This window comes from Eulemur rufifrons, chromosome 17 (assembly GCF_041146395.1).
Source record: "Eulemur rufifrons isolate Redbay chromosome 17, OSU_ERuf_1, whole genome shotgun sequence".
NCBI lineage: Eukaryota > Metazoa > Chordata > Mammalia > Primates > Lemuridae > Eulemur > Eulemur rufifrons.
Genome location: NC_090999.1, coordinates 46552931 through 46575646, shown reverse-complemented (window position 1 = coordinate 46575646; position 22716 = coordinate 46552931). Strand labels below are relative to the sequence as shown.

Genomic DNA, 22716 nt, shown 5'->3' with positions numbered 1-22716 from the left:
AAGTCCTGGCTCTCTTTAGGGAAAACCGCCCAGTAGAATGTTTTCCAGTATTAATGAAAATCTTTCTGTCTCTTTAGACCTAAAGTCCAGAAAGTAAGAAATTAAGGGTTATAGTTGAACTTGTATCTTTGGTACTGTTTTCAGGTGAGGGAAGAGAAACTCAGCACAAGCAGTAGCACTTAGGGACAAGTAGAGTGAGTGGCTCATGGTGTACAGTGTGATTGTACCACACGGTGAGATAGTGGCTTTACTTTTGTGCCCTAATTGCATTGAAAATCAGAAAGGTCAAGAAGACAAAGCCTTCTGAGGAGTGGCCTCAGAAGCTCAGTTATGTGGGATCTGGGCAAATAACATTCAACCTAAATGTACATAAAATATTGTCCTGATCTACGGAGGTTTATTAAATGCACATTATTTCATCACTCTTCCATTCTGTCTTACTCAGTTAGGCATCTGGGAGAGCACCCTCTTGTGATCATGCGTTGCTCCTGCTTACCTTTGTTTTCTGACAATCATCAGAGTTATAGAAGTTCGATTGCTTTTGCAGTTGATCTCTGCCAACACAATATAGTGTGGCATTCTTGGATGCCAGTTCTGTTACAATAACTCAGAAAAATTTTAGAGTCTTTCGACTGGTTATCAGACTAACAAAAGAGTTAACCACTCTTTTTAGAAACCATTTTTTCTTATTTGCCACTATTTTTGATAATGATTTACATGTGTTTTCCTTTACTTTCAGATTAGCATTCAAGACTATTGTACTGTGTGGATTGTTCAGGAAGTTGGCAGGGCTAAGAAAATGTACTTTGTTGTTTGTGAGCAGAGGCCCTGGTCCTTTGTGACTGGCAGCCATCGGGTCAGAAGCTCTTTGCTTTCATGGCGTCATGTGCTGTGCAGCCTCACTCAACCCTGATGGAAGCAGCTGCCCAGAATGTGACTGCAGTCTAGCCCCAAGCACCTTAAAGGCCTAAAATTAGCTGGCGCCTGATAAGCTTTGTCTGTTTATGGCCTGCTATAGCTTTCCCAAATCCTCCTTTCCAGGAAAGATAAGTGAAGGTGGATTTAAGACCTGGCAGCTCAAGGTGACTTTGGTCATTAGTGCAGAGAGGGTTTCTATTCCACAGGAATCCAGACAGCCCCTCTCCCTACCAGAGGACCCAGCTGCTGTCTGGCGTCCACGTCTTCAGCTCCAGTCGTGGTGGTTTGAGGTACCAAGAGAGACATTCGTGTCTAGAGGTCCAAAGGCTCACAAGGACTCTATGATTTAAGAACTGATGGAGCTCAAAAAAAAAGGAAAGAATGGAGAAGTGAGATTTATTTTTTCATAAAGACAGTAGATTTGGGTGTTTTGGAGCATTTCAAAAAATGTCAAACATTTCCTAGCAGGGAGAGTTGTCAGATGTTGACAAGATTTTCATAGTAGGAAAGTTGTGGAATTTCTTTTTGTTGAGAAGATTTTGTTCTTAAAACAAAAAAAGTATTTCAGTTGATTTTGTTTGTTTGTTTAAAGAAATGGGATCTCTCTGTTGCTCAGGCTGGAGTGCAGTGGCATGATCATAGCTCCCTGCAGCCTCAAACTCCTGGGCTTAGTGATCCTCCTGCTTCAGCCTCCTGAGTAGCTGGGACTTAGGTTGACTTGTTTGTTAAGGGTAGCCCTACTTACAGGCAAATATATCAACCTCTCTAAATTTCCTTCAGCCCACTGATTCATACATTCTCATGATAATCTCCACCAGCCCAAATGAAGAAGAAGAAAAGTTCACACAATTTTGTATTAAAAAATGTATACAGTGAATTTTACCACATTCTTCATCATCCATCTGAAATGTCCCCAGGTGACTGGATGAGCTGAGGCTCTTGGTACAGATTTGAAATGTTCCTTCTCTGTTTCTAGAGCTGCGAGGCAAATATTCACTTGTGCCTTCAAGTCTGCAGCCTCAGACATGGGGGAAGACACAGCTGAGCATTCTTTGTTACTCTTTTTGGCTTCAGGGAAGGTGGAATTGCAGCGAGGGCTACGGGCCGTGTACCACAACATGCCTCTGCTATGGAAACCAGGCTATCTTGACAGAGCCCTTCAAGTGATGGAGAAAGTGGCCTCCTCCCCAGAAGACGTAAAGCTGTGCAGAGAAGCGGTGTGTTCCTCATCCCTAATTCAGTGAGATTTACCCATCTTCTGTTCCTCATGATAAGCTGAGCTTTGAGTTTGTTTTTACTGTCTTCCCCACCCCTATTTTCTATGTTTCTGTAGAATATGTACTTACCTAGTTGAAAAGGAATGAAAAACATTTTCAATGCTACTGACAAAAAAAATAAGATTAATAGTGATTTATAGCTCATTGTCTAGGAGGAAAACTGTTCTCCTCCCCTGAAATTCAAGCCGAGTTCAATAAAACACCACCTATTTCACTGTCTATCCCTGTAAACCACCACCCTCCAAAAAAATTCTCTCAGTGGGAATTCAAGAAAGGGTAAAATTTCATTTTAAATATTTTTGGCATTTCTGTACCCTCGTGTGGTCCTGACAGACTACATAGCATTTTTTATCCCATAGAAGCCTTCAAGAAAGGAATGTGGGGACTGGAGATAGAGTAATCTTTCCTTGCATTAAACCATTCTGTGGTGAACGTGTGCTAAGAAGATCTGGATCAGGTGTTCCTTTCAAAGCTCTAAGGCGTTCACTTTGTGTGGACTAGAAACTGTCTTCCCACCAGCCCCAGAGCTCGTCTCTCTTAGTCACTGAGGGCCCTTGACACCATGAAGTTACTAGACTTAGCTGAGACTCTGGGAGACATGGTGAGCCTTACGCCCCACAGGCAGCCACAGTGTCCGCTCCTGTCCAAGCAGGTTTTATAGCCAGAGTGAGGCCTAGAAGGACATTGGTTGTCTCATTTCCAGGGTTTACCTGTTTTGTCTTGACACTAATTGCCAGGGCTCACCCCCTGGCTTTCATTCCAGTCCTGAGATGTGCGGGTCTGGTGCCCATACTGACACCTTATCCTCATGTACCATGCATCATTTTGTTCTTTGCCAAACGTTTATAATAAAGGATACACATTTCTAAGTATAGTTATTTTAACCCTGCTATAGTCAGTGCTAGTGGTTGAAAACACAAAATTATACATAGATCTTTTGCCGGGAAGATACTCTTTCCAATCTGAGCCAGATTTGCATTCTTTGTATTGTGAGTTAATATAAATGTGCTTGGGATGTGAGCAGGAACATGATATGTGTCCAGTCTGGGATACTAGATTAGTAGTATTCAAAGGCCTTGGACTGTTTTCTGGACTTCTGTTGTGATGTGGCATGGACAGGATTAATCAGGATCCAAGCAGGTGCTTATGGGGGTCTTGCTGCTGTTCCTGCCTCATCTCTGCTGATTAGGCTCTCTGTGGGCCAAGGGAAGTATCCCTCAAAGTGAAACAGGAAAGGGAGAGGGGTTAAAACAAAAAGAAGCCCTCTGTTTTAAATTTACTTAGTCACAGAATTCACCTCATTAAAATGAATTTCGTGTATGCGTCTCTGGTCTTTCCCAGCATCTTACGTGGATTACAGTGAGCCTTAATTTATAGACACCCTGTGAGCTGAAATCTTTCTCTGAGGGAGGCCCTCGCCTATATCCAAAGACTTTAACATGCATTCAAAATGGCCTTGTGTTGGTTGTGGTCAGTAGTGGTCTTTCTTTTCCTTTGTTCCAGTTCCAAACTGATTGAGGAAGAAAGACATGGTAGGGGCAGGTATTAGTTTAGTGCCCATCAAGCATAATGCTTGAGTTCCTACCCTGCCAACCAAAAGCGTACTTAAATGCCATTGTGCTGATTCACTTACACAAATAATTCTTAGCTTGCTTATGTGTACCATTTATTTTCTACTACGTTTTCCATGCCCACCAGGTAGGGTGTTTCTAATGCAAAAATATGCAACCATTTATATTTTCTATAGTTTTATAAGGTCTCATATTCCTTTCTTGCGCTTCTCCAGCTTCCCTTCGCAATGTTCTTTTAGGACCATAAGATGTCTAGTCGCTGACCCTCTTTCTGCTCCGCAGCTCGATGTGCTGGACGTAGTGCTGAAGGCTCTGACTTCTCCAGCCGACGGGGCTTCAGAGGAACAGTCCCAAGAAGGTGAAGACAACCAGGGGTCAGAAAAAGTGGTGGAGCAGTTGGACTTAGAGGAAACAGAAGAGTCCAAGCTTCCCCAATACCTGGAACGATTTCAGGTGAATCATAGCAGAATTGCGTGTCTCCCAGCTGTGCATAAAACATGCTACACCGCTGTGGTGATGGACAAGTAATCTTTTCATGCATCAATGTCACACACAAAGGCATTAAAAACTGACATCAAAAATTACATTTTTATTGCTTCACACAGGAAGTGGTCTTAAACCAATGGAATTTTTATGCTCCTTTTTGTACTTGAGCTAATCAGTCACAGTTTTGTTCACTAAGGCAGCGTGTCATTACCCCCTCATCCCTGATATGTGCCTGATGGGTGGATAATTGCTTGCCTCTTCATAGCAAGAACCTGACTTCCACTCCGAGTGGAAAGTATCTGCCGTTTCTCCATCTTACACTAAGTGTGCTTGGTAGCCCAGAAACCCAGTTAGACATTACAGAGCCACATTTGAGTATGTAGAGGTAAGATGCAGACGTCGTTTGCTGCTCATCCTTGGCAGCTTTGTGTTGTTCACTAGGGTCATTAGAAATACTCTCAGGTACTACGTGGAAGATGTAAGGGTTTCCGGTGTTTCTTTCCAGACAGCCCTGAGCACTCAAGCTGCCTTTGGTAGCTTCTAACTCTCTACATCCAAAAGTGCTCTGTGATCAGTATCAAGGAAATAGAACCATGTTCAGTGTTTAAACCCTTGGCGTCTTCCTTGCTTTGTTTCTCATCTATTTATTGCAAAGAGAAAAAAGTGCTGCCTAAGTGAGAATTCTTTGTACAGAGCAAAAAGCTTTCCCATCCATGCCAGCTGACCTGTTGTGTCATTTTGGGACTCACAGATGTAAACTTTGCTAGATTACTACATTTAAATCTTTTCAGTAATTACATTGAACCAACTATTATATTGAACCTATTTACCCATGTTATAAAGGGGATTCTGCTGTGAGTTTTTTTGGTTTGTTTTGGTTTGGTCCACCTCCCTCCCAGCCCCCCAAGATAAGGTCTTGCTCTGTTGCCCAGACTGGAGTGCAGTGGCATCCTCATAGCTCACTGCAACCTCAAACTCCTGGGCTCTAGCGATCCTCATGCCTAAGCCTCCCAAGCAGCTGGTACTCACGCTTAGCTAAGTCTTTCTATTTTTTAGTAGAGATTGGGTCTCGCTTCTGCTAAGGCTGGTCTTGAAGTCCTGACTTCAAGCAATCCTCCTGCCTCGGCCTCCCAGAGTGCTAGGATTACAGGCATGAGCCACTGCACTGGCCTCTCTTTTATAATTTGAAACTGGGAAAGAAAGGTTAATTGATATTCCAGGTACACAGAATTGGCAGTATATAACTATCCTTTCCTCTTAACTTTGCCTAACTTTGTAGATTTAGAAAGGCTAAGGAAAAAACCTACTTAGCCCCATTTGTTATTCACCAGATTCACATTGACCAAGGTTCCCACACCAATCCTAAAAATTACAACTTCTTTCTCCTATTTCTTATATATTTTGTCTCAGAGAATAGAAACTTGTGCCTGCATTAAGTTCTCAGCCCTCATTCTTCTGCAGAGGCATTTTTATGAAAATCAAAGAAAGAAAAAGGATGAATATTTATTGATTGCTAGCTGTGTGTTGGGCACCAGTGCATTTCGTTTATCCTCACAAAAGCTCTGGGTGGTAGAGACTGCTCTTCCCAAGTTACGTGACAGCAGGGCCAAGAGAAACTAACCCATAAGAGGCTGGCTTTAGATTTGAACAAAAGATTGCTGACTCTCAGTCGAGCCCTCGTTCTGGTGTCCTAAGCTGTCTCCTTGGCCTTAAACCACGTGGAGAATGATATCAGAAAGAAATCATTTTCATTGTGCATTTCCTTTTCTTCCTGTTGCCCAATTTTTATTGGACTGAGGTAATTTTTATGGGTCACATCACCATCCCAGTAGGCCCCTGGCCCCTCCTTGGAGCCCGTGTATCCTGCCCAACTTCCACCCCCTTTATTGGAGCAGGCCTCATCACCTACCTGCGAATTGCATTTGTTGGTAGAACATGGGGTTGTGTGCCATAAGCTACAGCTGGGGCCATAAGTGGCTTTCTCTGATGATCGCATCTTGAAGTACTTAAATAGATTAATGTTTTTAATACTTCTCCAGAAATGCAATAGCAACCAAACCAAGCTGCCATTTCAGATGGAGCTGTAAGCAGTCAGTACCTAAAGGCTGACCTGCCACAGAGCACAGCAGGTAGAAGCTTATAATAGTGCGAGCACTCATGGGAGCTGTTTAGCATGCCATTAGTGAGACATCCTGTAAATGATTTCCATCTGTTGAAAGGAACACCAGTAATGCAAACGTTCATTTCAGTTTTCTGAAGGAGCAGATATGGATGGGCTTGCTCCAGTTCATCAGATGCATCTGCCATTTTGTTTGCATTTTAGAATCCTTGTTCTTGGATTTTGCTGCTTGGTTTGCTACAGGTCAGATAGAAACATAGATTTGTTATTTCTGTGCTGTTTTCTGTTTAAGACAAGAAATTACACAGGGAAACAGCATATGGAGTTCCATTTACTGTTTGTGAGTGAAAGGGGAGAAATCACATGTGGTGCATCTTAGCAAAATTGCTGAGCTGAAAAAAATGGCAAAAACTAACAGCGCCTGGATAAAAGGCAGCATGACAACTTCCCAGCAAAGTGTTTCTTTCCTACAAGCAAAATGTGTTTTGCAACTGACTTAATCTCTTCTTTATTCCTCTTTGTATTCTCCCACCTGCTCCACCTTTCTCCTCCTCTATCTATTTTTTCCCCATTTATTTCCCGCAGGACTTACATTCTAAGCTTCAGGCTCTGGGCAAAGTTGAGTCAGAAAGCCTTTTGACTCTGACCACTGAGCTTATCAAGGAAAAGCTCCCCGCCTATGAGGCAGAGGACATGGCCACCTACCAGCAGAAACTGCAGCAGTGGCATGCGGACCAGGTGGCGTTGATTCAGAGGGAGCGGGAATACAGGGAGAGAGCGAAACAGGAGTACCTGGCTCGGAAAGCAGCAAAGGCGTCTGCATCTGCCTGACAGGCCCCGCTCCCCGACCCTCCCACAAGATCTTCACTGGAGCCCGTCCTAGGATTCAGAAGTGGCTGGAACAGCAGCCTCAGCTTCCTCTGTCCATCTTCTCTTCTTAAAGCCGGCCACATGGTCTACATATCAAGGCACCATGACTGCCCATCCCGATGCCAAGAAGGGCTGTGGAACTGTGAAAGTAGCAAGTGGCCAGACTGAAGCCACCAGCTCAATACCTTAAAATAGGCTCCTGGGGCTTATGGTAGAGTGCCTGGGGCACAGGGAAGAGTTTGGAGCATTGGGAAGGTGGTACGAGAAGCTATCACTGAAGAGTCAGGTCTCAAGCACAGGCTTTTGAATCGTCTGCTCTCCCCAGCCCAGGCAGACCGGGCCACGGTAAACTGTGTGTCCTGAGCAGGAGCTACACTGTGAGCAGGCCGTGGGCTACTCACGTAGTCCCACTCTCCTTTCCACCGTGTCTCGCCCTTCCAGACCTGCACTGCGAGAAGTTAAGGACAGAAGTGAACTCAAGGCCGTGAACCCACTGGATTTCAAATTTTAGGCACCCACAGTGACATTTTAGAATGTAAGGGCTTCTGAGGAGAAAGCAAGCCCTAGCTAGGAAGCCTTCCTGGCCTGGCTGCTTCATGTTGGGATGACTTTTTTCCCTAAGCATTGTCTCAGCTCCTTTATCAAGTAGGTAAAATGAGCCTCGCGAACACACGTTTCAGTTAAATTGGAGAAAATGGGAGATGGGAGGGGGTTATGAATATTGTAAAATCGTTGGGAGATGGGAGATTCCTTTCTGGAATTTCTCTTCTGGGAAAGGGGTTGGGGCAGCTTTTGCTTGTTATATAACGTTGTCTTTAAGTACAGTGGTGTATTTTTATTCGAGATTGTGCTCTTTTATCAAAAACCTATGGAAATAAATGTTCTGGGATTATTTTGGTGTATTCTTTATCTTTTGAGGAAGGGAGAGAAATGGAATTGTACCATCATTATTATTACTATGATTTTGAGCAACATATTTTCAGCCCTTGTTCGTTAGACTATGGTGTATATAGTAATAACAACATCACTAACATTTATTAAGGACTTACTGTGTGCCAAAAACTCGAGCAGCCCTATGAGGGAGGTCCTATTATCCCCATTTAGGAACGAGGAAATGAAGCCAAGCGCCTGCCCTGCCTCTCCTCTCCCTGCCTGTGGCTCTGTGTGTAACTGCAGTCGGGATCCAACCCAGGGCCCTCTGGCCTAGCAAAGCTGACTCTCACTTAGGTAGAGGGCCGTGACCAAAAGTCAGCTTGGACATTTTGATTTATCAAGGGCAGGGCTTTTTCAGCCACTCCCCTATTACATTAAGGGGAAGCTACAAGATAAAAGGCATCTTTTGCTCAGCAAATTAATGACTATCATGGCACAAAGCATCTGGTTAATATGTGGGCTCATCATTTTTCCTCTCCTTCCATCCCTCTTGCACTTTATTTCCAGTCCTCAGCAAAAGAGGCTGCTTCTGCCACGGTGCTGTGGGCCCAGCGGGAGTTCCCATGTTCGCCATGCCTCAGGACTGTTCCATGTTGAACCCCCATCTCCCTCAGGAACTCTTGGTCTTTCCCCTCCAAATACACTGCCCTTTCTCCACACTCTCAGCTCCTGAGCTAGGATGCTCCCCCACCTTCCTTAACAACTGCAACTACAGTTCTCCATCCCTTTCCCTGATATCACCTTTCTTGCATGTGGGTGGGGAAACTGCTCCTGGTACCCTGACCTCTGGGGATGACCTCAGCTGTAACAAATTACCTTCCCTCTAGCTGACCCACCATAGTCACAGCCAAACCTCCAGCCTCATCGCTAATCCAAAGTCTTAGACCCTGAAGTCTCATTCTCTCAGTCTTCTCCAGAACTCAGAACCTACTCGCCTCCCTCCCAGCACAGGCCCCTGACGTTCCCACTAGCATCCTAATTTCATCACACTGCTTTATCCAGGCCCACTTGCCAGCCTTGGACCTACATCTTTGCACCTACTTGTTAAGGGTTGAATCATGTCCCCTAAAAAAGATGTTGAAGCCCTAACCCCCAGTACCTTAGAATCTGGCCTTAGTTGGAAGTATGGTCTTTTACTGAGGTAATCAAATTAGAATGAGATCATTAGGGTTGGCCCTAATTCAATGTGACTGGTGTTCTTTAAAGGGGGAACAAATTCACAGAGAGGACGAGCATGTGACTGGAGTGGTGCGTCCACAAGCCGAGGAGTGCTGCGGCTCGCCAGCAGACATCAGAAGCCAGAGCGGCAAGGACCATCCTCCTCTAGAGCTGTCAGAGCGTGGCCCTGTGGACGCCTAGATTTCTGACTTCTAGGCTCCGGAACTGTTCTGTTCTTTTAAGCCACTCAGTTTTTGGCACTTTGTTCCAGCAGCCCTAGGAAACTGGTACACCACCATTTGTTTTCTGATTGCTTCTGACCTACTAAGTGTCGGTTTACAAAGTCATAATATTAGGGTGGTTAGATTCCTCTACAAAATTGCAGCTATCCTATTCAACTCAGTAATCCTTACATTTGTCTTTGACTCTCATTTTTACTTCAGTGGCTTTTCTACTCTGTGTATACCTGGGTCCATTGCCCTCAGAACACTGAGCAGATGTTCCTGCCTCCTAATGTATCAAGAAAATTTAAGCCACATGACACAGCCTCAGTCTCCCTCCCTTCTCCCTTAACAATTCTCTACCCTTACCATTTCTCTCTATCCCTCCTTCCAAGTGATGGGCATCCCCTCTTTCCTTCCAAGGTTAGACTCTTCACTTTTGACCTTGACTTCATACCTGCCTGCCTGTTCCAGAACCATCAAACATTCATTTCTATCTTGCATCATCTCTACTGATTTCTTCTTCCAAGTCTACAGTCTTGGTTTAAAAAAAAAAAAAAAAAAAAAAAAGTCCTGCTACCAGTCAAGCCGCTATCCTCTCACTCTTCTTCCTTGTGTCTCCAAACTTCTTGAAAGAGTTGTCTTACTGGCTCATGACTTTCATTAGACCCAGGAATCTGACTTTCAGCTTTACCACTCTGCTGCACAACGTAGTCATCAACCGCAGCGATCCTTTCCTCTTAAACGCTCTGCTCCATTTGATACCACTGGCCATTCCTTACAAGCTTGGTGACTGCAGCAGACACACCGTCTCCATTGTGGCACTGGTTGCACGTGCTCACGAGCATTTGTGTGGCATGCTCTGTGTGCAAGGCACCATACTAAGCGCCATGGCGTTTACAAAGATGAGTAAACCATAGATTCTACCCTCAAGTAACTTAAATTCTAATGAGGGGGAAGAGGCTGGCACATCTGCACCTGTCAACACACAGCTGAAAGGTGTCATGAGAGACAAATAAAGTGAGGTGGGAGGTCACAAGAAGAGCCCTTCAAGCCAGGAGATGGGGGAAACTCTAAGGAAGGGAAATCATCACTTGCTTTGTGCATTAATTAGTGACATTCTCTGCCTCCAGCTGCCCTGGAGTAGAGACGGCTGTCTTCTCCATGGAATCTCGTGCAGAGTGTGTTCACAAGAAAGTATTTTAAATTGAGCTAAAATGAACAATTCACACTGAACCTGTTTTGGTCCACACCCCATATGTACTGACCTTGGCAGGAAAAGAAAGGCAGGGTGGGGGAAAGAAGAAGAAAGAACAATGGTGGGGTACAAATATCACCCTCTCCCCTCGGGGCTATGTTGCCTTGGCACCAAACCATGCTTGTGTTTTCCTGCCTTCTAGTTGGACATGGAAATCAGATACGTGTTTGGGAAGGTGCTTGTAATGATTTTACAAGAAGTAGTCAAAGGCCTTAAAAGTAAGTTGATTAAAGTTTTTTTTTTTTGCTCTGAGAGAAAACAGCTAGCTTTGACATTATTTGTTGTCTTTCACTTTGGATATCCTCCCTGGAAATATAATGCAGCATTCTGTTTTTTCTTTTTGCAGCAGCTCTGTGATGAGCATTGGGAACCCCTCTTATTTTAACCACCACAGAGAGGAAAAATAGCTGCTGTGGGGGAACAAAGAACTTAGAATCGAGTATGAAAAACATGTTTAGGAATGCATTGTGCTAGGTCCTCCAGGAAGCAGATGCTGAGTCAGAGGTAGGAGTGAAAGCAGTTTGTGGGGGGATAATGCCTGTGAAACATAAAAGGAGGCTGAAGTAGGATGGAGTGAGGAGAGCCTTCAGATGGAGGTCCTATTTCTGCAAAAGGAAAGCAGGGCGGAGGCACCACCACCTGGCCTCTACTGCTTGGGACAGCAGGACTTTCGAGGCCACCATCCCCATTGCCAACATCAACAAGGCAAGAGCGTGACTGCCTTTGTTACCATGGGCCCTGGCCTCCCACCAAACTTAGTGGCACGAGTGCCTCTCACCAGCACAGATGGCCTTGATGAATGGTGTGACTCCTGGCCCTCCGTGAGTATAATCCTGTGCTGGGTCCTCTGGCTTCAAGTGATATATATGTCCACTCCAGCAGGCCACTTCCTGAGACGTCCGATCCTTTTCTCCATGGATTGCGAGCTCAATTCAGGTATTTCAGTTTTGCTCAGTAGGAGCCATCCCTTTCTCCAGGCTGTTACGAGGGATCCTCGCAGCAAGTTTGTAACACCCTCTGGAGTGTTAAGCCCCTATCCATTTTATAGATTCTGAATTAATTATTCAGAACTAAGGTGCAAGATTGGCCCCAGACTTTAAACTCCTCAAAGACAGGCACTCTGTGTATCTTGTTGATTATTGTATCCCAACACAGAGGACAGCCATTACCAGGAGGAGGATAGGTTGAAAGGGAAGTCTTTAGTTGGAGCTCTAATTCCCAACAGAAATACTGAGATGCTAGAAACCATATATATGAATTTGAATTCCTACATAGTGTAGTGTAGGTCAAAGTTGATACCAGGTGTAACATTCATGGGGAACAAATGGGGGCAAAGGAACGAGGGGTTGTATCAGAATCATCTCTGCTCTCCACCTGTGTCTCACATGCCTCAAAGCAGAGAGTTAGGAAGTATCAACCCAAAATAACGTACTGAGGCAAAGATCTCAATCAATGGAGGTTTATTAAGTCAAACTTGAGGACATATCTGGGAAAAAAACAAACCACAGACAGATATGTTTTTGGTTGTTTTCCAAAGGGGAACTTGGATGTTTCAGTATTTAAAGAGGAATAGGGCATACAGATATGAAAAAAAAAGTCGGAGGGGGGTTGTAGGTAGTGAGACAAAATGGTAGCATTCTTGTAAGACACAGGAAAATCTATATTTTACGTAAGATAAGGCAAATGTTAAAAAAGGAAAAAGGGAGTGAAGGAAGCATCAATTATGTAGATATCCCTGGTTGGGTGGAAGAACGTTTGATCTTGTCTTATCTCTGCTCTGCACCTGTGAAGATAAATTTGTAATTCATTATTAGTGTGGAATTGGACAGACTTTAGTTTTAGGAGCTAGATATCACCTGCAGATCTAAAATTACAATTTGCATGTTCTTGCTTATGGGAGGCCAGCAAAGAATTTCCTTTGCATGATCTGTGGGGCCAGTCCTTCACAGGTGCCTGAGGCCTTTACCTTCCTTTTTGCATAAGGAGTTTTGGTGGGGTGATCCTGAGATTTTATTTAACAGAAGTGATGAAGCCATGACACAAATCTTATCAGCCGTAGACTAATAATAAAAGCTCATATTTATTGATCATTTACAGCCAAGTGCCATATTAAACGCTTTATATGCATTATTTTATTTAATCCACAAGAATGTGACTGCTATCATAGCTCCATTTTATATACAAGAAAAAGGTTTAGAGAAGTGGTTAAATGCCACGGTCACCCTCCATGAATCGAATCGGAGAGCCAGGGTCAAACCCAGATCTGACCCCTAGGGCTGCACTCTCAAACTTGGAGGATCACTGTCTCAGTTTAGGTTCCTCCTAAAGTTGGACAGGGGACAGGAATTTGAGAGCAAGTGCATTACTTGGAGGTGATACCAAGAAGGCAGGTGAGGGAGGGAGAAATTGATACAGGGAAGGAAGGAAAGCCAATAAAGGGTGCGTAATTGAGAGGATTTTGGGGGCAGGCTCACTCCGGCTGGGGACCCGCTGAGAGACTATGTGGAGAGGGGTATTTGTCCATTACCTCCACTCCCTCCTTGGTTGGGAGCACTCTGGCCTGCTCCTAGTGCAACACCAGGATACTCCCATGACCAGAAAGCACCCCTGGCCAGAGACCGGGAAGCCATCGCTCCACCCAGTGGCGGAGAACTGTCTGCGGTGACCTCAGGAGTAAGCCCGGGACAGTGGTTTTACCTCCAAGGGACATTTGGCAATGCCTAGAAGTATTCTTGATTATCACAACCAAGACGCTGCTATTGGCGTCTCGTGAGTAGAGACTGGGGATGCTGGTAAACATCTTACAATGCACAGAACAGCCCTCATAACAAAAAACTGCCTGGTCCGAAATATCGATAGTGCCAAGGTTAGAAACTCTGGCCTAGGGTGTATGAGTGGGGCACCCGCAGGATGTCTGCAGTGATGTGGGTGAGACCCAAGAATGATATTCATGGCAAGTAGTTCATTTACAAATTATATTTCTCAGACTAGAAGAATAATTAATATTAGTTGTTTCTTGTCCAACTCTGAATGTGAGTATAACATGTGCAGTGATGCCAAGTGGGCAATGATTCTTCCTAAACAAGGTCCATTTGGGAAAAGAGTAAACAATGATTTATATAACTTTGTCATCTGGGTATAACTGGAGCAGGAGTCTTGACTTCCAAAATGAATGTGATGTGACTGCATGAGTCAGCAGGAGGTGATTCCATTGGCACCTGGTAACCTCCCTGGCCTGGGCGAGAAAGGGACGAAGTAAAAATGGGCTCAGAAAGCTTTCATTTTAGTGGTTCATAAAAGCAGAAAATGTGGTGTGATTGTATTTTCATGAATTTTTTAAACTCTGAAAATGATAAATTTTTAAAATTCTGCTTTAGAAAATGGGGAAAATAGTGCTTTTCAACATAATTATGTTGGGAAAATTGTCTTTTATTCTAAATAACAGTTTCTTACCTTGAAAATAACCTTTTCTTTCCCCATTGGGGTGGACTTTTTGCTGACATTGTGCACTGCTGTGAGTATGTTATTACCTGTGTGGTGACGAGGAAGTCTAAACAAAAGATGGTGGCAATGCCCCTGAGATTATGGCAGTAACCACTGGGATCTTTGTTTAAAACAAAATAGTTACTTAGGCTGTGTGTTTATTATGTATGAATGTTAAAGATTCCAGAGCTGAGCTGGACGTGTCCAGAAAACAAGGAGTTTATTCTTCCAAAAAGCATCTGAAAATAAATGCCATTATGGGCTTTAAATGCTGGATCAGGGACTATGGGGAAGAATTATAAAGGATTTATAAAAGGGACATTATACCCTCTGACATACCCAGGGGTAGGTAGGAGAATTATGTTTGCTTTTTCAGTTCCCATGATGCTTCATCTCTGCAGAGTTCGACGTTTTAATCCTTAAGGACACCCTTAGAAGTTAACATGCCTGCGATGGTATGTGGAATAGCCGAGAATGCCTATTCCAAGCTCCCTCCGTTGACAGTATGCGGGGCCGCTGTTGGCTCACCGGCAGGCATGCGCCCACTTGATTACAAACACCACGTTAACAACGCTCCTTGTGGAATGCCCCTTACCCTGCCTCATCAAGTGCATCCTCTCTAATCCTTGCAGCAATCCTGCAGGGCAGGGACTATATCTTCACTTTGCATAGGAGAAAATTGAGACCTAGATGACTTTCCCACGGCCCACACAATTAGAAAGTGGCAAGCACAGTGTTTGAACCCATGTTTGTCTGACTCCAAACCCACTTTCCAGCTACTGAATCACATAACCACTGTGACAACCTGAGACTAAGTACATTCATTCACCAACAGATTTTTACTGAACACCTACTATGTGTCAGGAACTGTTAAAATAGTCACTGAGGAAACAGCGAGGAACAAAATAGACATAGATCCCTTCCCTGGTGGCATTTACATTCTGTGGAGGGAGACAGTTAATAAGCATATAATATGTCATAAAGGAGGTGAGGCAAGGAAGAGGAAAACAGAGTGTTGGTTAAGTGGTGGAGGTTGCAACTGAAAATAGGGTGGTTGGGGAAGGCCTTCCCGAGAAAATGACATTTGAACAAAGACCTGCACGGGTGCCGTTGGGAACCATGGAGTTACCTGGAGAAAAAGCGTGTCGGACAAAGGAAAGCGCAGCAAGGCCCCGAGGCGAAAGCATGAGTGTCTGCGGAGCAGCAAGGAGCCGATGTGGCTGCAGTAGAGTGTGTGAGGCGGAGAGGGGGCAATAGAGTTGGAGAGAGGAGGGTAGAGGAGGGGATGGATTGTGTGAGGCCTCCTAACCCATTAGTAAGGACATTGGCTTTTTCTCTGAGATGAGAACCTATTTGAAGCTTTTGAGCGTGGGTGACATGATCTGACTTAGCATTTTTAGAGGATCATTTGACTGTAGCTGCTACAGGGAGAAAAAACTAGGAGGGCAAAGATAGGAAACAGGAAGTCCGATTAGGAGGCCACTGTAATTCAGGAGAGAAAGGCTTGACTTGGACAGAGTAGGAACAGTGAACGTGGGGAAAAGTCAGATGATGTATTTTGAAGGTCAGGCCAGCGGGATTTGCTAGCCAGCAGACTTGCTGATGGGCCGCGATTTTTGACATGAGCAGCAGGAATTATTTGCCATTTACTGAGGTAGAAAAGCCTAGGGGGATAAACAGTTTGGAAAGGGAAATCAGGGGGCTGTTTGGGGACATGGTAGATTTGATTTGGGGTATTTTAAAGACCCCTACTGGACATCCAAAGGGAGATCTCAATGGATATATGAGTTTGGAGGTCAGAGAAGAGGTACAGGCTGCAGATACAACTGTAAAAGTCATCAGCATCAATTTATACACAGCATTTAAATCCCTGAGACTGCATTAAAGTGGCGTGCATTTCTGCCTTTAGTGGGGATAGTCGGAGCCATGAGCTAGAGCTCTGTCTTCTGGTGTACAGAGAGATCTCCTTGTGAGTCAGGCCTCAGGAGCACTGCTCCATCATCTGTGAAAACATTGCCAGTAACCCACAGAGAATCACTCAGAGGAACTGCTCTTACTAAAGCAATCGGGTGTGACCAAAACTGCATATATGGCTCCGGTGAATTTCTAAAACATACGATAGAAAATCAAGAGGAAATGATGATCTGGGATTATGCAAGAGACCAAGAATTCATGAGTGAGGAGTGTGTTAAAAGAGCATTGTAGGGATATAGAAAAGCATCCAGAATGATCAATACAATTAGAAAGAGGGAGAAATATGGTCACAAGACCTCAAGAGACCTGTTGATTTGCTTGGAATACAGGAAAAAAGAAACTGAAGAAAAGCTGTTTCCGACTCTTTCCCATCAGCTATGTGCAGGTCTGGAGGGAATGGGGCTTAAGCAACAGGGCAGGGGGCGGGGAGTGGCTTCCCAGGACTGAGGGGTTTCAGAGCTGAAATCAGGGCAGACAAACCAAGACAGTTGGCCATGGAACTGAACAATTTGTCAGTGGAATAGAAAACAACTTATTTAACTATTTAATTTTAGTCTCATACATGCAATTAAAATCCGGTAGTGGTCATTTTCCATCCCGAGGTTTCATATGCTTAACCCTTTAATTTCTGGAGGGATTTCAGAATCCGTCTTAGCAAATAGTGATTTCTTATAGAGTTGGTCAATGTAGCCCCATGGTTTGGAGACACAATGTAAGATCAAAAGGAGTGTATGTGACAGACAAAGGAACATCATAATGACTTAAGACAGGCTGCAGTGGCCTTTTGAGGCCAAAGGACCACCTCTGCAGACAGGCAGGTACTGAGGTCTCCACTGAGCACCCTGTGGGCATGTTTTCTGTGGCCACATGGGGGGAATCCCGGGGTGCCAGGGCCTGTCCCTTGGTGCCATTCTGAGAAGTCTGTGCTCCCCAATGTGTGCTAATCCTGCTGTCTGCTGAGCCGCTGTGTGAGCTGTTGCCTCTGCCTGGGATTTGCTTTCTGTCCAACACACATCCCCACACTCACTCCACGGCTTGGCTTAGACATCACTTCTGGTGCTTTTCCTATGGTCACCTAAATTCACTTTGCAATTTTGGGAGCCCTTGTCACAACGTGGTGTGATTGCTTCTTTGCTGGTCTGTCTTCCCTAGTCAGTTAGGGCAGCAGTTACATGTTTTGTTCACTTCTGAATCTCAGACTACAACCCACTACCAGGTACAGAGTAAAGCAACAGAAATCATTTGAATGACAGAAAGGAAATTCTCCTATTTTAGGTATTTTTTGTTATTATGTCTTAATAATCATTTTTCCTAAACACCTTTTGGTTCCTGGGTGTGAGTGAAATCCATAGCATATTATGTTAGATGGATAGAGCATATTTTATAGGAAGAGGAAGAAACAAAGAGGGAGGTAAGATGTTAAGCATAACCACTGAGTATGATGGCTTCACAGAGCACCAGAATGTCAGCCTTGGAAGGGACCATCGAATTTGACTGTCTTGTCACACCGTCTTATTTGTCAGTTAGAAAAAGGAACTCCAGACAGGTTAAGTGACTGAGGTCACTCAGCTGGGTGTGGCAGAGCCAGGATCCCTCCCAATATCCTCCTTCAACCACACTGGTGTATTTACCTTTTCTTTTTAAGGAATTTTATATTCCTTTTAATAGTTCCTTTCCCTCATCTCCCAGTTTCTGTCCTTAGACTCTAACATCCTCTAGGGCTTGGCTACAGAAGATGACGAGGTAGCAGTCGCAAAAATCAATAGCAGGGCCCCCAGGGCTGTTTGCCAAAAGCCAGGGAGCCCACCCTGAAAAGAACACAACCACCCCTGCTGCAAATGCCTCAGCCTCCCCGTGGTCTGTGTGGCATGGCAAAGCCCAACGCCTGATGGGCCCAACTTGGGAACATGAAGCCAAAGACAGCACAGCACACACGTGAACTTTTGCCACTTTTGTATTTTATTGTGGAACTGAGTTTTTTTTTTTTTTCCTTTACATCAAATATCCTCAATGGAAGAGGGGATATTGCACACAAATATCATAAAAGCACTACATATTACTTTCACTGGAAACTAATTTCCTACATTAGATATGACTGGATAGGATAGAGTGATGCAGGATTATAAGACATAATACCATACACAGCTGCAGACTGACACAAACACCATTCAGAACAAGAGAGAGGAGTGTGAAGTGCTTCTCGGCCGGGCTCAAGACCACTTCTTTCCAGGGCTGGAAAGGAGGGCTGCGTGCAGCGTGGGAAAGCGTGACTCTGAACTGCCGCAGGGTGATCTCAGAAAGGGCAGCCTGGTCTTGATGCCTTTTCTCCGTGGCTCCTGCTTTGGGGAGCTTCAAACAAGTGCGGAGAAGCTGTTTATCTTTTTCCCTTCCTTTTCAGTTTTTGATGCTGCCTTTTAAATGAACTTCATAAAGTCACAGATTTTTTTTTAAATAGTACTTTTAATACCAGGTGAATAACCTAATTGCTTTCAAAGAAAGGCTCATCCCTAGGCTGCTTTTGGTGTGTTGTTCAGTTGGTGAAAAGATAAAAGCTTACAGTGTCTTTCAAATGGAAACAGGATCTTTTCTTCTAAATCTGAAGCACAAAAAAAAGTCATTATCCTAACTCACAATATCATTACTGAGCAGGAACCTCCTGTGACAAGTGACTAAAGAGAGGCAAGAAAAGCAATTTCAGAATTGTTTGTAGAGCAGCTCCTGAGAGCTGAAATTTGGTAAAAGAGGGAAAATGGAAGGTGGTAAAATTTCCTTTAGCAAATGATTAAATCTTATCAAATGAGTATTGGAAAGCTCCTAGACTGCGTAAGCTATTGGAGACACTTAAAACATTCATATACACTGGGGAAACCATTCACTATGATATGCATGTAACGTTAAGGAAAAAAAATTTTCTTTTGAACTCCATGGAAAATGGTGTTTAAGGGGGGGAGTCAGTCATTGTATCCAGTCCCACTACAAGACTGAGAAAGCATGCACAGGGGTTGGGAGAAAGGGGATAGAATTGGTTAAAATTGAAAATGGAGGATCATCTCTAACATTTAGTCTCTGCAGAATTTTGTTTAAGAATACTACCAAAAAAGTCACAATCATGAGTGCTATCTCGATGGAATCCCATCATTTAACCAGAGTGTAAATTCCTTCCACTCCAATATTCAATCTATACAATTGGATTAAGTAATCAGTATGAACAAAGTTCCTAGAAGTCTGTGTCGATCTTCAGCTCTCACCATGAATGTACATGGTACATTGTGATGGCTGTTACTAAACTAATTGTGTATTTATGGAACTAGCAAAATTAGGTTAGTCACACAGGTAGGAAAGGTGTCTGGAGGACAAGAGCAACCTGTAATGCAAATATTGGTTTTCCTGGTATACTCAGGTTCTGTGGTCATCATTGAGAACAATGGATGGAGAAAGGTACTGATAGGTTTCATAGGAAAAAGTGCCAGCTGAACAGTGACAGTTTTTTTTAATATACTTTCCCCATTAAATCCCATAGCAGGAAAAAAAAAAAAAAAAGAAAAAAGAGAAAAAAAGGGAGTGGGGTAGAGTGGTTATAACTGAAGACTAGCTATAATTTTCCTAAAATATTTGTATTTTTTAAAGCAAAATAATGTACATGTTAAATAAATTTAATTTGAGAAATTGGAAAATAACTCCATCTTCTATCAAAGAAAAATCAACCAGAGGTCTGGATTTTGGCAAGAAGGCTAGAAATCTGTTTTTCTTCCCATGCATTGTGTAGACCAAGTGTCAACTTAACAGCTAACCATTAAATAATTATCTTGAGTATCTTAGGTTGTCTCGTAAAAGTAAGTTTGAAGTAGGTGAGTTTATACTCAGTGAAATCCATTTTCATCACAATGACTTCAATCATGCATTAAATTTTTGTACCCTTAATGTGTTATTTTTAAGGACTTAAAAGCAGTAGGGTAATAAATAAAAGCTGTATTTCTAGAGAAGCCTAACAAAAATAGAATATTAATTTTCTTTAAAAAATTAAACATTTGAAAAATGTAATTCACAGCATTAAGTAGACTGCATAGGTCCTCAGTGAAGGGACCCGGAAGAAGCATTGTTTAAACCCTCATAGCAGTTAGCAGTGCAAAACATACACTTATCAGACAAAAATAAACTAAAATGTTAATTTTGAAATAAATAACTAACATAGAAAATAAAATGAGGTCATTGTTCTCTACTCCATAGATCTCAGAGTCTGCAAGAAACGTAACATGACAGAGCACGGCACAGTTGTCACTGAGAAGTTTGCCACATCTGAACACTGGGTGCATCAATCTGCAACTTGAAACTTGACATCGGTTTTAATCACGGTCTGGCTTCCCAGGTTCATAGTTCAATGATGATGATAATGGAAATTATCTCTGAACTCTACATGATGAACCGTAGGAGTTGGGAATTCATTTGTTTTCAATGTATTACTTCCTTTATTTTTTTTCTAGAAAAGAAAATTCCAAAGCAAATTTGTGCTAGGGTTCTTTGAACTTGGTTCTTTAACCTCATGGTTGAAGATCTTGAAAGAAGTATGTAGGATACCACTGGGTGATGTACTCGTAAACGCCCTGAAAAGTAGCCTTCCATGCCATTCTCCCCCACTCTCAATAGCACATACTCAGATTTTTATGTTATGGGAATCAAGGGGTGGGAGGTATCATTATTCCTGGTAGTTATGGGTTTTTAATAAATATTATTACTGCAATATCAGACTTCAATCTTGCCAGAACTTCAAAAAACATTATTCAATTTTTGTCTTACGAAACACTTAAGAAAAAAAAAAAGACTATCACTTGAAAATTTTCTTTGCAATTTCTTGTAAATGAAAACATTTGTTAAAAAGTTCATCTATGAAAAGTTCTCACATATCTAAAAAAAAAAAATTCTTCTGTACACTTGTTCCCATAATTACGTTGAAATTAATGGAAAATTTAAAAAGCCAATGTAAGACAAAGGAAGGTAAATACTGTACACTTGCTGAGAACCTCTTCCACCATAAGATTCACTATCTTCCCAGTTCTGATCATAAAAGCCATTTCAGTCTTGAACTTGCAGTAGTAAAGAAGCTATGAAAGGCGCAACTTGTTTGGCTGAGGGGCCACCGATGCACTGAAGTGGGATTCAGCGCGCATGACTCCACATCAAACTGCTGGACCAATCAGATCAGCTTCTAGTACCCCTACACGTGCACAGACGTGCTCCTTTAAGTATCTATAATCATACATGGATGTTTTATAAACTTGCTGTCTCGCGTTAAAAAATAAGTGCATCAAGTATCTTTGTACATTCAAGTCACTTCCTAAGGCAAATTGTCTACCATATGTACTCCCAACTGCTTTGGTATTTGCTTCAGTTAAATTGGGGTGGACTTGGGTGTTGCCGCATGCAGGTTCATTGACTCCGAGTGGACTAAGTGGGTGGACAAATGCCGGGAGCATGCCTTAGATCAATCTACTTGTGTGTTTAGAGTCTGAGAGTTTTGAATGGGGCTCAAACCACTTGCATGTCCAGTCTACGCTCACTACATTTTGTCAGTGTGCAGCCTTCAAACTGAAGGAGAGTAATTCACATGTGAAAATCTCACACGCCCTCATAACAAGTTTTGTTCTTTTATGTTCTCTTCCACCCAACTTGCTTTAGAAAATTAAGACCCTCAGACTGACAAAAATGGAAAACTTTGCCTATGTAGACTATAGAATGCCTATTGCCTGAGAAAATGCAGACTTGATTGTTGGTTATTTTCTCCTCCTTACCCCACCCTGCTCTCTCTCTCTTTCTCTGGGTATCTCACCAGAACTCTCTATCATTACATCTCCTTCTCTTGCGTTCTTTTTCTTTCTCATTCTTTCTCTCTCTTTCCCTCCTGCGTTCTCTTTGTGCTCTGGCTCTCTCTCACTCTCTCACTCTCTCTCGCTCTCTTGCTCTCTCTAAGACAAATGCCTCTACCTAGCGGAAGTCAGTTGGGTTTGCTAGTGCATGGTTTCCAAATGTTCAGCAGAGATGAACTGGGGTAGGTAATTTTGCAGTAACTTGAACCCTATTGTGGGAATACTGTTACTTCCCTTAGCAATCAGCAAAAACTGAGAAATATTAGTGACTTGCATCACCATGACACAGTATAGCATTTGGCAGGTAATTGTTCAGCGACTTAATTAGATGAATTGACGTTTTAGAAAAGGTGGTTTCAAATTGAAGAATTTCTGGAAACAAAGTTCAAATCCTGTGGTGTGGCTGGCCTGTTTTTACAGTTCGATCTTGCATGCAGGGAAGGATTCATCTTGCATAACCACTGTGCTGCTGCTTGCTAAAACCATGATGTTGAGGTCTTGCTGTTTCTCATGGGTCTCCTGGTACCATTCTCTCATCACTTCTGAGTCATGAGTTGGGATCAGTGTCACCTGCAGCGAGAGAGAAC

The 22716-nt window shown here is 43.2% G+C and overlaps 2 protein-coding genes across 3 annotated transcripts in view; one reads left to right on the top strand and one right to left on the bottom strand.

Moving 5' to 3' along the window:
- Window positions 1-8121, top strand: part of MRPS27 (mitochondrial ribosomal protein S27) — an 88058-nt gene extending 79937 nt beyond the window's left edge. Inside the window, exons 9-11 of the mRNA XM_069492046.1 lie at window positions 1993-2135; window positions 4049-4219; window positions 6957-8121. Coding sequence (XP_069348147.1) covers window positions 1993-2135; window positions 4049-4219; window positions 6957-7202 — 560 coding nt within the window. The 3' untranslated portion in view covers window positions 7203-8121. The remainder of the gene's footprint in view (window positions 1-1992; window positions 2136-4048; window positions 4220-6956) is intronic.
- Window positions 8122-18209: 10088 nt separating this feature from the next.
- MAP1B (microtubule associated protein 1B) overlaps window positions 18210-22716 on the bottom strand; it is a 98515-nt gene continuing 94008 nt past the window's right edge. For both annotated transcript variants that reach the window (XM_069492345.1, XM_069492346.1), the window contains one exon: window positions 18210-22699. In XM_069492345.1, the coding sequence (XP_069348446.1) occupies window positions 22544-22699 (156 nt within the window). In that variant the 3' untranslated portion in view covers window positions 18210-22543. The remainder of the gene's footprint in view (window positions 22700-22716) is intronic.